General features: G+C 32.4%; 1 protein-coding gene and 1 long non-coding RNA gene across 6 annotated transcripts; one reads left to right on the top strand and one right to left on the bottom strand.

The window, feature by feature from the left end:
- Positions 1-1,346: 1,346 nt before the first annotated feature.
- On the bottom strand, positions 1,347-17,245 carry LOC127712555 (osteocalcin 2-like). Of its 5 annotated transcripts, none has more exons than XM_052219058.1 (12): positions 17,160-17,245; positions 15,212-15,758; positions 14,668-14,697; positions 13,621-13,698; positions 13,221-13,280; positions 12,756-12,785; positions 12,210-12,269; positions 7,914-7,943; positions 7,244-7,303; positions 4,999-5,031; positions 3,390-3,443; positions 1,347-1,774 (listed from the first exon to the last, which is right to left on the bottom strand). In XM_052219058.1, exons 2-12 carry the CDS (start codon positions 15,739-15,741, stop codon positions 1,765-1,767), a joined length of 975 nt encoding a protein of 324 aa, XP_052075018.1. In that variant the 5' UTR covers positions 15,742-15,758; positions 17,160-17,245; the 3' UTR covers positions 1,347-1,764. The 5 variants fall into 5 exon arrangements, with proteins under 5 accessions (XP_052075018.1, XP_052075019.1, XP_052075020.1 ...); XM_052219059.1 differs by having other exon boundaries at positions 4,999-5,028; XM_052219060.1 differs by lacking the exons at positions 12,210-12,269; positions 12,756-12,785.
- Positions 10,018-11,779, top strand: LOC127712571 (uncharacterized). The gene is made up of 2 exons (XR_007987165.1): positions 10,018-10,203; positions 11,664-11,779. It is a non-coding gene; the product is annotated as an uncharacterized LOC127712571 (long non-coding RNA).
- Positions 17,246-17,758: the final 513 nt, after the last annotated feature.

The raw sequence follows: 17,758 nt of genomic DNA, 5'->3' as shown, positions 1-17,758 counted from the left end.
CAAGTATGGTCAACACCAGTCATGAAGTCCGACCGATAAAATTGTGAATTACTAGTAAATTTGAGGAAAATATAAATAATTTATTTTAATTCAATTAAGAGATATATGATTTATAAAAGGAAGGTCACTTTATAAGTGACTGTTTGGTGTATGAAGAAACCTTCATGATTGAGACAACAGTAGGTAGTGTCCGCGGTTGGGATTGTGTTTTTTCGAGTGAATCGGTCCCCTTTTGTACACCACATTTTTTTCGAGTGAAGTTATATACGATCAAATCGATTTACATTTATTAGTATATCAACTGTATTCAATGCTATCCAACTTATTCTTAATGATATTGAAGTTTTGAACACAAACTACGCATACTAGTCTTCTATTTCATTTAAGATTCGACATCATTCTACAGTCAAATTGTCCGTTTTTTTAAACTGGTCCGCGAAAGAAAATATGATCATGAAATAAGGCATTCGGGACCTGTAAAACTAACTTTTTTTTATATACCATTACTGTTATTTAGTGAAGGACACTTACACATAATTTATTCATTAAAAGATACCAAAGCATCTATATATATATAATGTTGATCAATTTTAACTCTCTTCAGTGTAATGCCAACTTTCTATGAGTACATTTTACCATATTGACCTCGCAGTTTTATGGAACTATAACAGTTAATAAAACCAACTTGAGACTCATACATTTTGATATTTTGAAAAAAGCACCACAATGATAAGAAAATTAATTCTTTGTCAATTGTATATAAAAAGGAAGAAGACACCAAGGGTGCAATTCAAATCATATGTCCTATTAAAAGACAACACCATGGCTAAAAACAATAACAAAACACACAGAAAATTAAAGACTGCATGAGCAACACGAACCCCAAAAAACAGGGGTGAACTCATGTGCTCTACAAATGTCAGCAGTTCCTGCTTCAATAGTAAAACCCGCTGTGTTGAATTAATGGATGAATGTAAATGTTTTTGAATATCAAAACTGCATGGATGTGTAAATTTTAGATTTTTGATTGTTTCTGTGTAATAAATCCCAAACTTTTATGGACTTAGGACGATTTATAGCTAGATATATTGTTGAAGACTGACTGTTTCCCTGTAAATACCTTTTGGATATTTTTTCGTTGCATGGTTTGCTGTCTCATTGACGTTTACCCATACTAGCTTTTATTCATAGCATCATTATATCCACGTATAAAACACCGGAAATGTCCAATACTAACTTATGTTGCCTTCGTCTATATGAATGCCCCAAGCTGGTATTGGAAGGATATTGAAATATAAAGTTCATGTTGTCACTTTTGTCATATTTCTGTAAAGTTTCTGTAAATGTAGGACTTATTAGATTCTTTAATTGAACGGTTTTTTTTTTCATAATTTGCATTAATAAAGCTTAACTTCACATTTTGGAATAAAAGCATTCTATGGTATATATCCAACTTGTACAACTTAAATTAATATGTGGTTAAAAAGTTAACGAAATCAGAAACACAATTGTCCAATTTTGTCTAATGAGCACTGTGACTGTAACACATTTTGTCCAAAATGACACTTTCAGTTGTCCTCTTGGATAGGATAGGATACTACTGATATCAGTTACAATTCGTTAACTACAGGAAAAATAACGGTCCATAGGTCTGAATATCTAATATCAAATCACTCCTGGTAAGACTGAATATAGAATCAATGTAGAATTATATTGTTCTACGGAGTTCGTGATTAAAGCAGCTACGACGTCTACATAACTTATCTAATACTTCCTGAAAATAAGACAATAATAAAGTTAATTATCTATATATATGTAACAATAAACAAGTCTAAATTGAAAACAATAAATATATAATTTATAATATCCATACCATCAGCTTTTATTCATTTGTAACACCACGGATGCCTCATGTTTAGCAGGATCTCCTTATCCTTCCGGCGGAGCACATGGAATAACCCCCCCCCCCCACCGTTTAAGATGGGGTTCGATTTGCTCAGCATTTAGTTTTCTATGTTGTGTTTTGTATACTACTGTTGACTATCCCTTTGGTATCTTCCGCCTCTCTTTTGTACTTTTCCTGATTTCCATAGGTTATGTCACAGGTAACGCTTGCATTTGCGTTGAGTACTTTTTTGTATGCAACCTTTTTACTTTGTCTCTACAGTTTTTTTTTATTCTATAGTCTTGTCTGTTCCCTTTCTTTGAGTTGCGGTCCCTGATGGATATCTGAAATCTGTTACGATGTGCAAGACTTCGCCCTTTTTTATTTTTGCTTTCTTTAAAAGAGAGAAATGTTCTGAAATGCATGGCAATATCACTATGACACATTAGGTGCCATACCACCAATTTACACCCCTCTATGAAAGAAGAAGAGGAAAATTACAGATGTTTTATAATATGAACCAAAAACATGCACCAGAGTACCTATGTAATCTTGTACTTCCATTTGTACAAAGTACTACCAACTATCCGTTGCGAAATGGTCATGATAGTATTGTTCCATTTTGTAGACTTTCCCTTACTACTGAATCGTTTATTCCCTCCACAATACGTGAGTGGAATAAACTTGATCCAAAAATTAGTCAACTCTGATATCTAAATTTAAGAAAGAATTGAAAAACGATAGTTTCCTAAATAAAGTTGAAACGTTTTATTTGTACGGCCCGAGTAAATTGAATATTATTTTAACGCAATTGCGATGCTCCACTTCACTCTAAAACTATGACCTTTTTCAAGCTAACATTATAAAGGATCATTCTTGCCAATGTGGGTCAGATATTGAGGATATTCACCATTACTTCTTCGTTTGTCTAAAATAGTCTTCATGTAGAAAATCCTTCTTCGATAATCTTAATTGGCTTTCCGAAAACTTTGTTTTAGATACAAAACTATTAATTTGTGGAAACTTGGAACTTTCGAACGAACATTATCATCATCGACACCCACGTTATCATCACATAATTATATGACTTCAATCTTCCCTTTTTTTTTCTCTCTTCTTTTTTTACCTATAGCTCGTATTATATTCTATAAACTGTTTGCATTACATGCATGCTCATTATACTATTATTGTATATATTTATATTGTATTAAGGAGAAGAATTCATAGGTATGATTTACTTGTGTCTAATCCATTTGGCTTTAATTTAGCAAATAAAATATGTTTAAACTAAACACCCCTATATAATCAACTAAAATTATTCAATTTCAAAGCGACCTAAATATTTGACCTTAAGTTTTTTCATGCGAACTATGTATGTCCTGAATTGTACAAGTATTGCACTTTCTTTATGGCAATTTCAAACATTTTAAAAAGTTTTGTAGTGATATTAAAAAACATTGATCTAAATATTTTTTTCGTGTTCTTAAATTATATATTTTGATACCTTGGTTTTCTACTCCTGGATCCATCTGATTGACCACCACTTTCATCATCAGAGCTAGAAAAATATACTTTTTTATTATTAATTGTTTTGGCTTTTAACTAGCTGTCAGTAACTGCGAGTACTCTCAAATCGTACTTTCTTGTTTATTTGAACTGTTGATACTAATTGTAATGCTTTTTTGTTATTTAATGTTATTCAGGGTTATATCTGGTCTATATACCAGCTTTGGTAAGTGTTTGGTACTACTATTAATTTTCATTTCGTACTATGAACAGCAAAATCATTTATTTTGTAAAAATATGTCCTTTCTCTATTGGAACTGTACACGTATACCTAACAACAAAATTATTTTCATTTACCTGTGTTTAAAGTTATTGCAAATGGCTGATATTTTTGTTCGAGCATATTGTTTTTCTTAAATTGTTTAAACATTTCATACCGATATAACATGTTACTTTTATTATTCTTCCCTTAGTTTATTTATTTTGTATTTGCATTGTATCATAGGTCAAATTTATTTGTTCAGTGTATGTTCACTCGTGTAAATGTGTCCTTTGATTGAGTTAAGCTATTTCAGTTGATATTTTATAGTGTGTCTTTCTATGTTGTGATGTTAAACTATTGTTTCAGAAAAAGGGTGAAGGTTTGGTACCATTAAAACGTTTAAACCCGCTGCATTTGTTTGCACCTGTCCTAAGTCAGGAATCTGATGTTCAGTAGTTGTCGTTTGTTGATGTGGTTCATAAGTGTTTCTCGTTTCTCGTTTTTATATATAGATTAGACCGTTGGTTTTCCCGTTTGAATGGTTTTACACTAGTAATTTTTGGGGCCCTTTATAGCTTACTGTTCGGTGTGAGCCAAGGCTCCGTGTTGAAGACCGTACTTTGACCTATAATGGTTTAAATTTTATAAATTTTGACTTGGATGGAGAGTTGTCTCATTGGCACTCATACCACATCTTCTTATATCTATTGAATTATTAGATTTCTCGTCACTGGCTTGAAAAATATAGAAAAAGCCGTACTTTAATAATTATATTTGTTGTAAACTTGTATATAGATTCTGAACATTACTGTAACATAAAACAAGCTAAAACCGTTTGTTTGTATTCTGGCCATTTTAATATTTGTTTCTTATTCCATGTTCAGTTAAACTAAGAGAATTATGTATTTTCCTTAATCTGTTAATGTTAAACAAGACATTCGTAATCCTATCACATATAAGAGTATGGTGTGGTATGATTGGCTGTGAGATGCCTACCCAATCAGAGATCAATGTAAACATGCATACACTATAAATTCAATAAAGATAAATACTACACCATATATAGAAACCATATATACAGTTACAGGAAACAGTTTCTATGGCTTATCTGTAAAACCTACATCATCTTTGCCGATACAAGTACAAATGTAATAGAGGAACTCCCCCAAATCGCCCGAAAACGACATGTCTTACTCTATCCATAGAAGCATTATATTGACGTCAATATAATACTTCAATGCTTTATCGAAAGTTCAGTTATTGTTCCTTTTAAGAGAAAATCATTGTTCATTCAGAAGTGCCTGTATTGTTCGCATGAATACTTTAATTAACGTTAATAACTTACTATTTGCGATGTGGTTTTGATTTCTCTTTCCTGCTAAAAATTAAAAAAAAACTTGTATATACTCGCTATTGGTTTACGCATATTTATGAAGCTGATATGGTCCAAATACTTGTAAAATATCTATACATGTAGTGACTTTGGCAACTGGTTTAATTCTACAGAAGGAAACAGTTGCTTTCCAATTTATCTGTAATCGAACTTCCCGTGATTTTTAAACGCGGTGTAATAGAACTAATTATTAAAGTTAAATGATGCCTAACTTATGGAATGTATATAAATATTAAATATTTCATAAAAATTTCATAACTTCACCACTAATTGCTGAAAGTTGTAGTCAATGATGAATCACAAAATTCCGTCTCAATTTTTTTTCGAGGTTGTCGTTTTATTTGTATGATAAATAATTATCAATTATAGATTGATTGATTGGTGTTAAATGTCTATTTCAGCACTATTGGCTATTTCATGGCGGCAGGGTTTCCCCCGGGTCGATTTTCTTTTTCGCCACCTCTTTCGCCAAAACAACATATTTTTCGCCACTTTCAATTTTTTTTCGCCAACTAAAATATTTTTCGTTTTAAATTTTCCTTCTTTTTAACAAAAAGATATCAGTTAGCCACATTGTTGCCTATTATAATTCTAAATGTCTTTTTTTAGTCTACATTGTAATAAATTCACACTCAATAATAACAAACATTTACATTTTAAAATACACAGTAAATTGCAATATAGATAATGAAATCATCATTTAATTTTTACTTCTGCCGGGGAATACGGGATTCATCGTTAATAATTTTATGAGAAACTTCCCGTCAAGTTGAAGGATATACACTAAATTCGGAGATTTTTTCTGACTTTTTAGTATTTTTCTTCATAACAACAGTTTTCTTTTCCGGACCATCGTGCGTCGCTAAAACGATTGTGAGGTACGCATGCATTTGAAAACAATAATTTCTATCAAAGTTTAAAAAAAATCCATTAGGTAACATGAGGTGCCATTTAACCACACCATTTCATTAAACAATACAATCAACACCTTGTATTAATTATAATCCATTGTTGCCGATAGCTATATCAAAGTACTGAAGTACTGAACATCGGATGACCGCAAGTTCTTGTGGATGGTCACAAGCACTTGTCTCAGAAAAAAAAATCACATCTCTATGCCTGAAAGTGAGGTTAAGGTACATAGATATATTTTTTTCTAAGACAAGTTCGTGCGTGGATGATAAATAAATGACGGAATTCAACCTCACCGTAATAACTATTATATTGTAGTGATACAAATCAGTATACTCTGGTTTGTTGTTATATATCATATTAATATTTGTATATAACAGCTACATGTATATATAATTTTCATCCATTTCTATATCATCCTATTCTCCTATTCTGACAATAGTGCAGTGCAAGTGCATGGTGGACACCTCTTCTGTAATAATTCGATTTTTCTAATAGATTGGATTTGAGTAGGCATTCATATTTTCCCACAAAACGTACTTGAGATATTCTTCCGCATGCGTTAACACAAATTTTCGGTATTCTTGATTTGTTATTGATATATATAAATTTCTTACGACAAAACATGATATCATTAATCTACGTTCATAAAAATTATTTGCATGAATGTTTATTGTTGAAATTGATATATAACAAGCGATAAGGAATGTTATTTTGCGTTCGGTTATCAGTAAAAAACGAAAGTCACGTGGGTAGAAATGTCTGTGGCAACAATACACCGGAATGCCCTCACAGTCATCCGATGTAAAAATGCAATCAGCTGATTAATCAAAATCGTAACGAGGTCAAGGTGATTTCTCAGTATTGTCTGATCAGGAAAAAATCAGAGAAACCCAAGATGGACGAAGTCGAACCGTTATATTTCTTTCGCCAAATTCTTTCGCCAATAAGGAATTTTAATCGCCACAATTTTTATTTTTTTTCGCAAAATGCGAAAATGGACGCCAGCGGAAACCCTGCATGGCGGTCAGTTTTTATTGGTGGAAGAAGCCGGACTGCCAGGAGAGAACCACTGACGTTTGGCAGGAAACTGACAATCCTTGTCAGTTAAGATCGGTTTCGAGCGAACCTTTCACGTACGGGGTCCGAACTCGCAACCTCATTGTTCACAAGCTAGTGAAACAGAAGTTAACTACCAAACACTCGACAACTCGACCACCGAGTCCCATCAATAATAGACGAAGTATTCTTTGACATTGTACTGAATTACGTTTCTCACAATTACCTTGGCTTTCTTGATCTACTCGTTGAACCATCTGATAAACCGCCGCTTTCATCATCGGAACTGGAAAATATATAATTGAGTACTTGTAATAGTTGTAAAATTGAGAAGTAGAAAAGCCGTGTAATTGTGTTAGTTAACATGTATTAGGAATACAGACAAGTCATATACAAAACAAATTGAATACATAAAACAAGCTAAAAACTTTTTTTCAGTATTCTGGTCATTTTAATTTTTGCTTCTTATTCTATGTTCAGCCAAACTAACAAGACATTCGTATTAGCCAAATAAATCCAATAAACATAAAAGTATGATGTGGTATGATTTGCCCATCAGAGATCACGTGGGCGTAAGCATACATCATAAATTCAACAAAGGTAAAACTACACAATAGAAACATTGCAACGGATATAAACATATACATAAAATTTATGAGAAACAGGTATACAGTTACAGTTTCGATCGTATCTGTAAAATCTTTAGCTATCTTTGCCAATAAATCATATCATGGAGGAACTCTCTTAATCGACCAGGAAACTTTGGATTTCATTCCGTGTCTTTCTCTATCGAAAGTTAAGTTATTGTTCCTTTTCAGATAAAATTACTGTTCATTCATTAGTGCCTGTATCGTTCGCTTGAATCCTTTAATTAACGTTAATAACATTAAACTTACCATTTGCGATAGTGTTTCGATTTCTCTTTCCTGTTAGAATAAAATAAAAATGTGTATATACATGTATTTATTAAAGTTGAGCATACACGTGTTTTCTATTATGTAAACAATCACACGTGATTGTGTGTCCGCATAGTGGTCATCTATTGGTGTTTATATTGGATAAACAGGTTTGTGTTTTAAATATATGATATTTCGGATTGGTCAATATTTGTCGCGTTGCGTGAATATATTGAGTATGATATTTGTTATGTAAATAGCACGGGATTTTTAAAGCGCGAATAGTTGTCTTGTTTAAGTAATTTAAGGTATATGGTCATTCGAAGCTCGTATACCGTTCAGTAAGGCAGCTTAGTTTAGGTTAAGATATGTCCGAACCAGTACTCGATCTGAATGAAGAAGATTTGTTAAGGACCCCTTACATGGTCAGCCCGAACGTCTGGACGCTTCCAATTCACAAGCTAATCAACAAAACCGTGACTTAGTAGACACTTTTGGGCTTTTTAAAGACTATTTGGATAAGAAACTTGTTGATTTAAAGTCCGACATTCTGTCAGAACAAGACAATTTATCCAAGAAATACAGAGATGAGGCTAATATTAAGTTCAAATCAGAAGGGAATCGGATTCAGTTTCGTTTTAAAGAGAACATTATGGATGGTCTTAACAAAATCCGCAAGGATCTTGTATCTGTTGCTTCCCCCCTTTCTCCTATTACTGGTGATTTGGTGGGTAAACTTAAAGAAAGGAACAAACTCATCAGGATCGCTGATAACTCCACTGGGGGATGGGTTACGGTTAGAGAATATGAAAGTAACGATATCGCCGAAAATGATGAGGACGAGAAAAAGATTCGCCAGGCCGAGACTAGAGCCCTCAAAACACTCAACTTCAAGTCAGCCACAGCTTCTGCACCCAGTTACCAGCCATCCAAACAGCAATGATACAGTTACTGTTAATGATAAGTATCTAGATATAAGTTTGTTATCTTCTAGCTATGAATGCAATAACGACGAACTTGACGAATTTATGTCACAAGTTCAATTTCTTGAAAAATTAGATTTTTCTGCTAGTCATAACTTTAAAGGTGTTAAAGGCAGGCTTGCAAAACATTACGATTTTTGGGTTAAGATTGGAGCTAGTGATTTTGTTTTAGATACAATTAAAAACGGTTATGTAATCCCATTTTAGTGCCTCCCCCTAGTATGCACATGAAAAACAATAAATCTGCTGTTTCTAACTCAGAATTTGTGGATAAAGCCGTTTTAGAATTAGTTGATTCTGGATGTGCATATGAAATTCCCTTTACGCCTTATATTGTTAATCCTTTATCAGTAGCCACCAATAAGTCCGGAAAAAAGAGGTTAATATTGGATCTTTCAATTTTAAATAAATCCGTCAAAAAAGAGAGATTTAAATTTGAAGACTGGAAGTCTATAGATGAAATTTTAGACAGATTTTTGTTTTTCTCTGCTAGGCAATTAGCTCAAGTGACTGGTAAGATTATTTCTTTATCACCAGTGTTCGAAAATTTGACTAGATTGATGACAAGATATTGTTACTTGTGCATCGTGCAAAGATTGAGCTGGGATAAATTATTACAAATAGTTTATCCAGCTGAGATTTTGAATGAGCTTAAGTTCTGGAAATCTAATGTGCTTACTTTGAATGCTAAAGGGTCTTTGATTGTCCCACGATGGGTGTCTGTGCCATTCTGGTCATATATTTTTAATAAAAACTTGACTTACAAAGCTTATGTTAAAGATGTGCTAGAATTTAAAGAAACGAATAGAATCTATTCAAAAGGAAGTAGTCCGAAGTGTATCTTTGGAACTGAAAAATTTTTATCAACTGTTCTCGCAGTTAGACTTAGACGCTAGTCTGTGATTTTTCACATGGTCCTGATATCAATTTCGGTATTGCAGAGGCATGGTGAATGAGATTTTACGTTGTACATATGACTCAGTTGAGAATGTAAAAGATGAAGGATTTTTAGCGACATGGCCCTAGTATCATATGTTGTAGTATGATATTGTAGTAGGCACGGTTGAATGGTTAATGTCATATGCATTTTATTATGATAATTTATATGAATACTTGTTTAATTTTCCTTTATTGGGTAACACATTTTTCAGATGTTTTCAAAACCGGAAGATGGATTGATATTAGTTCTTTTCGTCAGTCACAATCTCCATCCATGCAGCTCCTTGTAGACCAGATACCTTCCTTTTGTTTGTCATCTAGAGCACCCAACACTCAACGACAGTATAGATATGTTTTCAACGCTTTTTGTAAGTGGTGTTTATCTATTAATATTTCAAACACGTTACCTGCTTCAGTTATTTCTGTCGCATCGTATTTAGTTTATTTGACTAATATTGGTAAATCTACTAGCAGCATAAATGAAGCTTTTTATGCTATAAGTTGGGCTCATAGATTAGCCGGAGTTGAAAATCCGTGTAATTCGGATTTGGTTATTTCTGTGATGGAAGGATCTTTGAGATCTGTTGGACACATTGTGGTTAAGAAAGAACCTATGACACCAGAAATTTTGTATCAAATTGTTATGCTTTATGGTAACGATAAATCTAATCTTAAGATGTTAGAATAGCATGTATGTGCCTTATAAGTTTTGCTGGATTTTTGAGGTGTTCAGAATTAGCAAATCTGACAAGAATTAATATTGTTTTTCATGATTCGTACATCGTTTTACCGATAGAGAGTAGTAAAACTGATATTTACCGTGAGGGTAGAGATGTACTCATTTCAAAAACGGACAAAATTACATGTCCCGTTAAAATGTTGATGAAATATTAGATTTAGCAAACATCAAGTCAGACAGTAATGATTTGATTTTTCGTCCTTTACCTTTTTGTAAATCTGTAAATGGTTACAAATTAAGAAATGGGAAGCTTTCTTATACTACTGCAAGAGAAATTCTGTTATCTACTTTAACATCTATTGAATTAGACAAAAAGTATTTTGGTTTGCATAGTTTGAGGTCCGGAGGCGCCACTGCTGCTGCAAACGCGCATGTGGAAGATCGAATCTTCAAAAAACATGGTCACTGGAAATCAGACCGGGCTAAGGACGGATATGTCAAAGAGAACATCAGTGAACGTCTGACAGTAACTAAAAATTTAGGAATTTAAAAACACACATTTGCGCCTTTCTTTGTTTTGTCGAAAATAGCTGCACATGCTGGCGAGCTATTCCTATGTAACAAGTGTTTGTTTTTATTTTATAAATACTTTATATGCGTTTGAGGTGACGAATTAGAATATAAATGTATTTATTAAAGTTGAGCATACACGTGTTTTCTATTATGTAAACAATCACACGTGATTGTGTGTCCGCATAGTGGTCATCTATTGGTGTTTATATTGGATAAACAGGTTAATTTGTGTTTTAAACATATGATATTTTGGATTGGTCAATATTTGTCGCGTTGCGTAAATATATTGAGTATGATATTTGTTATGTAAATAGCACGGGATTTTTAAAGCGCGAATAGTTGTCTTGTTTAAGTAATTTAAGGTATATGGTCATTCGAAGCTCGTATACCGTTCAGTAAGGCAGCTTAGTTTAGGTTAAGACCCCTCTCCCCCCTCTCGTATTAAGATGCTTGTATATTTGAAATGTTTTCACGCATAGATAGATTGATATTTATACTATCAGTAGGACATTGTTTGTTTGATTATTAAGATTTATATGTATATATGATTTCTGATTTTGTTTTTCTATTTTGTAGGCTGTCGTGTACTACGCAGCGGTGTTGCCGATATCATGACATCGGGACTCAATATTTTGTTTTAATAAAATTTAACAGTAAGCTGCACATGCTGGCGAGCTATTCCTATGTAACAAGTGTTTGTTTTTATTTTATAAATACTTTATATGCGTTTGAGGTGACGAATTAGAATATAATCACTATTGGTTAACACAAATTTCTGAAGGTGAAATGGTCCGAATACTATTAAATATTTCTGCATGTAGTGATCATTTAACATTTAAAAGTAACCTGTTACTTAAATTGCAACAGTAATTGAACTTCCAATGGGATTTTTAACTCGGTGTAAGAGAATTAATTATTAAAGTTAAATGATCTCTAACTTATGGAATCGTATATGAATATATTATTAACATTTCATAACTTTACAACTAATTGCTGAAAATTGTAGCCAATGATAAATCGCAAAGTATAGTCTCAATTTTTTTTCAAAGTTATCGTCTCTTTTGAAAGATGAATGATTATCAATAATAGATGGGGTACGTGAACTGCAGTTTTCAAAGTTACCTGGGCTTTCTTGATCTACTCATTGATCTCTCTGATAAACCAACTTTTTCATCATCACAACTGGAAAATATACAATTGAATAATTATATTTGTTGTTTATTTGAGAAGTAGAAAAGCTGTGTAAGTATGTTTATCTGACCTCCTATATATTTCTAGGAATATCGTTGGTTAAAAGCGAACAGGTGTAGACCCTGTATATTTAATATTGGGTTAGTATTTTAATACACGGTTATTTAAATAGCGTTACGTCCTTTTATAAAAACAACATGACGTTGAAGAAAAATGTCAAACGTTTCGCCCAGACAACAGATGTAGAAATTGATGATAAACGATTGAAAATAAAAGCAGATATGTTTTACTTCACTTTTATTTCTTTAATAGGCCACTATATAGTCTGAATTCTAAATGTTAAGATAGTCGGTAAGATAAATTCGTTACACAGTGTACTAGTGACCTATTACGATATATACGGGAATAATAAATTTAATATGGGGTTCAAGCTTCGATAACTTTGCATAAATCCTTTTATTAACATAAATAACTTACCCTTTTCGATGGTGTTTCGATTTCTCTTTCCTGTTGAAATAACAAAAACGTGTTACGGTATACTCACTGTTGATTTACGCATATTTATGAAACTAAAATGGCCCAAATACTTTTTTTAAGTATATCATGTCAACTGGTTTAATTTTATATTATGGAACCAGATACTAAACTTAAAATCATTATTCGACCTTATTTGTCATCGAACTTCCAGTTGGATTTTTAAATGCGGTGTAAGAGAATCAATTAATTTAGGTAAAAGGACCTCTAAGATTATCGAATGAATATCATATATCATTAAAATTTCATAACTTCACTACTAATTGCTGAAGGATGCAACCAATAACTATTTTCAAAATATAGTCTTAAAATGTTTTTCGAAAATATTGTTTTTTTAATAACGGACTCTTATCAATAATAGATAAGTAATCATCGACATTTGTAGTAAACTACAGTTTGCACATGTACCTCGGTTTTCTTGATCTTCCCCTTGATCCATCTGATAAACCATCGCTTTCATCATCAGAACTACAAAAAAATGCAATTATTTCCATTTAAACATTATGTATTTTTTGTACTTTAGAATTAGAAATCGTCTGGAAAGGAAATACGTAGATGTAGCTTGGCAGTTGCCTTCGACCGATATAGTGTCGTTCATATAACGATTTCATTCAACAATGTATGCCATTTTTTGTCGTATAGGATTATAAATCGTTCGGATAAAAATAACAATTGCTTCGTCCATAACACGTTTTCATTCTACAATTTATTACATGAAACTTACAATAAGTGTATGATATTTGCCGTTGATATTCTTAAGATATGCTTAAAATGACATTTTGAAAAGTAACGAAAAGCGTGTGTATACCTTGAGTCGCTGCTTGATTTTTCGGAACTGCTGCTACTACTGCTACTACTGCTGCTGCTACTTGAACTCTTAGATTTCCTGTCAAGTAAAATAGTGTCATATTACAAAGACTGTTATGTATATCAAAGAGATAATTCAAATGTATGACGACGAATTATTTGTTGTAGAAACCAATAAAAACAGTCGCGTATAAAAAATAAATTTTAAAAATGGTCAGCAAAATATAATGTGGAGAAATAGGAAGACAAATCAATATAAAACTACTGAATATGATCAACCATTTTTCCTTTGTATAGGAAATGTGGAAATATACGATACGGTCATGTTTGGTAAAAGTATGAACAGTTAAAATACTCGCACAACAAAATTCCTAATGACTTAAATGGGATATTGAATAAATATATCACTGTATTCAACTATCGTCCTATTTGTTGGATACACAAAAATATTCAAGACTTTTCTTGTAGAAGAAGTGTGCTCCAAAAATTCATTTCAATGGTGATACCATGGAATGAAAGACGCAATTGCATATTTCGAACATTTTATTTTTCATTTAATGATAACATATGACGTATACATATTTCCGTAAATTAGTAAGAGGAAGTGCTTGGATTTTAATGTTATATTTAACATTGCCATAAAAGCGGGAGGTTTGGCTAGCCACAAAACCAGGTTCAACCCACCTGTACCAAGTCAGGAAAATGGCCATTGTTATATTACAGTTCGTTTCTGTGTGTGTTACATTTTAATGTTGTGTTTCTGTTGTGTCGTAGTTCGCCTCTTATATTTGATGTGTTTCCCTCAGTTTTAGTTTGTAACCCGGATTTGTTTTTTTCTCAATCGATTTATGAATTTCGAACAGCGGTATACTACTGTTGCCTTTATTGGATACATTTTTTCTTTGTGTTCCTATTTCAAGGTTAAAAGTTATTGCTTTTTATCTTTTATTGTATATCCAGAGATTCTAAAGAACACAAATATGTGCACCGTCGAATAAGTCAAATATTTTGCGATTTCAAAATATCTATATTTCTTTAGAAAACTTACCATTTGCGACGTTGCTTTGATTTTTCTTTTCTGCAAAAAAAAATATTTGAATAATTCAGACTAAAGTCTTGTTTATATCATTTGAAAACAAGTTTAAACGAAACGTGTGACTACATCATAACTTTTGGCTGTTTCTGGCGTTCACGATAAAGAAAACCATGAAAAGTTCAAATGCTGTATGATTAATTTTCATTATAGAAACACTCCTTTTTAGCGATTGATTTGTACAGTTAAATTAATCACATTTTCATAGATCAAAAAAAGTTAAAATAAAAATACACCTTTATGCTAATTATCGGTACAATTCATAAAATTTTGTGTTGTATGATATTATAGGAAATCATTGCCAAAGCGTGTTCTTTTATTATTGTGTACAAATGTTCTCATTTGTATTGAATTTTCCTGGTCTTGTTTTAGTCTCTGGATTTTTTTTCTCTCCATTATTGATTGCAAAGGTCCAAAACAATTATTTAAAGGGTGTACGGGTTCGAATATTTTCTGATAATTTATCAGCAAATTTAACATAAGTTTCAAATGAACATACTTTTGTTTAGATTTAGACTTGATTGCAATATAAAGGACACTTCCGTCTGTTTTCTCCAGAGATGTTCTGCTAAGCTGAAGTGAGTCGTTGAACAATCTTTCTTCTGGTTTATTATAAATATAGTGCATGAGCAATCTTTGTGCTAAGGCAATGGCGTAGATCTCGGAATCTTTCATAACATCGATAGCGTCGTCACGAATAAGGTCCTCTTCTACACACCCAATCACTACCATTTGATCAAATCCTTTCTCCTCCCAGAACTTCTTCCGGTCTTTCATTTCTTTCTTTTGCCATGTTTTTCTGTCCATGAAAGTAAACGTACTATCATCTTTTGACTTGACGGGAATGTGACCAAGAACAAACTGCAGTACTTCTCCTTTGTTGTCGAAATATTTTAGGACTTCATCTGTAACTTCTCTTAGTCTTGTAAATGTTTCATCAAAAGTTATGTAATGTAACTCATGTTTTTTCTTCTTTTCACAATCACAAGAATTGTATAGTTTTGCAAGGCGAAATTTAGTTGAAGACATTTTGTTCTAGTTTTCACCTGGACCAATGAAGAAAGAAAAGAAATAGACAAATTGCTGCAGATTTTTTTTAGATTACCACAATTCTTATAAACTGTATTGAGAAAGGTTGGTTAATTACAGGTGAAATAGTTGCTTATTATTACACGTCAAAATGTTAATGGCTTGAAATTTATATGAGCAAAAGAGATGTTTGTGCGTGTGTGTGTTGGGGGGGGGGGGGGGGGGGATTACGTTAATGTGATTGCAATGCCACGTACAAGTTATTTATGTACAATCTGTAATCTGTAATAATATACGAATGAAACAGATAGAATGACACCAATTGAAACCTTTCTTTGTGATTGATTAGAGACAAAAGTTTGATTATGCCTTGTGCTGTCTTTTATTTCCTTGATTGTGCTGGTTTAACCCGAACTCATTTTGTGTCTTTACCCAGTTAGGCTGTTTATCACTTGTTTTTCGATTTTGTCTCAGTTTCACAGGAGTCGGGTACAGATGGTTTTTGGTGTTAAAATAATTAAATGAATAAAATATTGTACCTGAACGGTAGTACATTCACTTGGTATAACTATACATGAAATATTTGCCACTGGACGTTACTTCTCAAAATTTGACTTTATAATCTCAGTCTTGATTCGGTTTCTGGGGATTTATAATTTGGTTAAGCAAATACGACATGTATGCATAATATGAACTGTTGATTTCTGTGTTTAATTGTATGTATGCAAGTCTTGATATGTATGTATTGTTGAGTGTACATTTGTTTTGTCGCTTATAAAAGCTCTTCAGAGCTTATGTTTGTACTTGCCTTGCATATAACGACCTTAAAGCTTTATGTCTCATGTCTTATGTCTATTATGTTGTTATAATCTAAATTAAATTACATAATAGAAAAGAAAGGATATGGGGTATCTATCCATGCCACAAATTCAGTACATGCACAGCAAAAAACACAAAAAGCAAAGGAACAGCTTTAAAAACTATGGTACTGTATATTATAGAATTTATTATTGATTTCTGAATATTGACCTCTAGATTTCTTTTAGTTGTTTTTGTCGTTGGGTTGTTGTCTAATTTACGTATACCCCACATCTTCATGTTCTTACTTAATATGACAAAATACAAATACATCTTCATAGATGTATGACAGACTCATTCCTTTTAGAAATATGTAAAATATAAATTAAACTGCTTGGTAACCAATTTCAGACAACAACAGAGCACGTTGAAATAATGATTGACGCCAAGTTAAGAACATAGTATGTTGAATTCATTAAAGGGAGATAATTAAAAAAAAAAGAATATTGTTGATTTGCCAATGTGTATACGGTTATGTTAATTAAATTGAAGAATCAAACTGCAGAGCGTACAAAAGAATATATCAAACATGCAATATACTAAAAGAATGACTGTTTTACCTGACAAATATCAAGGTTCGTTCGAAAAATCAGTAAAGAATATTTACAAACATCGTACGTTGTCAATATAAACATATAAGGTTATTTTTAAATATCCATCGATTAACTTACCTGTGTCAGTGAATAGTTTTTCGAGGCGGTTAAAATCTAAATCATGTAGTCATAAAGTCATATAAATTTTCAGTCGACCAGGTTACCAAGGCATGGTATTCTCTTATATTTCATCACTAACGTTATTTTATAATGATATCATTAATATTATTCTAAAAAGTGAAATAAAGATAATGTTATGATATGTATTGTCCGCGTTTAAATACAAGGGCGCGTAATAGACAGTTTAGCCTTCTGCTGAAGTAATTGATAGACGGGCGTAATTAAAAAAATTCGGATATAAAAACATTCAACAATTTTACAATTTTAATGATATCATAGCTATTATACACCTATTGACTGGGTGTGAGGGTAATAGCAAGTTTGTTGTCCCTGAGATACTAACTATTGCTCGAGGCGAAGCCGAGGGCAATAGTTGGTATGCGAAGGGACAACAAACTTGCTATTACCCGCACAACCAGTCATTAGGTGTTTTATTATACTGAACA

The sequence above is a fragment of the Mytilus californianus genome, unplaced genomic scaffold (genome assembly GCF_021869535.1).
Source record: "Mytilus californianus isolate M0D057914Y unplaced genomic scaffold, xbMytCali1.0.p SCAF_8, whole genome shotgun sequence".
NCBI classification, from domain to species: domain Eukaryota; kingdom Metazoa; phylum Mollusca; class Bivalvia; order Mytilida; family Mytilidae; genus Mytilus; species Mytilus californianus.
This window is presented reverse-complemented; position numbering and strand designations above follow the sequence as displayed.

Coding starts and splice junctions, on each gene's coding strand:
- LOC127712555 (XM_052219058.1), bottom strand. CDS start 15,741: ATGTCTTCAACTAAATTTCGCCTTGCAAAACTATACAATTCTTGTGAT. Junction 12,786..13,220: donor GGAAGATCAAGAAAACCGAG/GTACATGTGCAA, acceptor TTATTTCAACAG/GAAAGAGAAATCGAAACACC. Junction 5,032..7,243: donor AGTAGATCAAGAAAGCCAAG/GTAATTGTGAGA, acceptor TTTAATTTTTAG/CAGGAAAGAGAAATCAAAAC.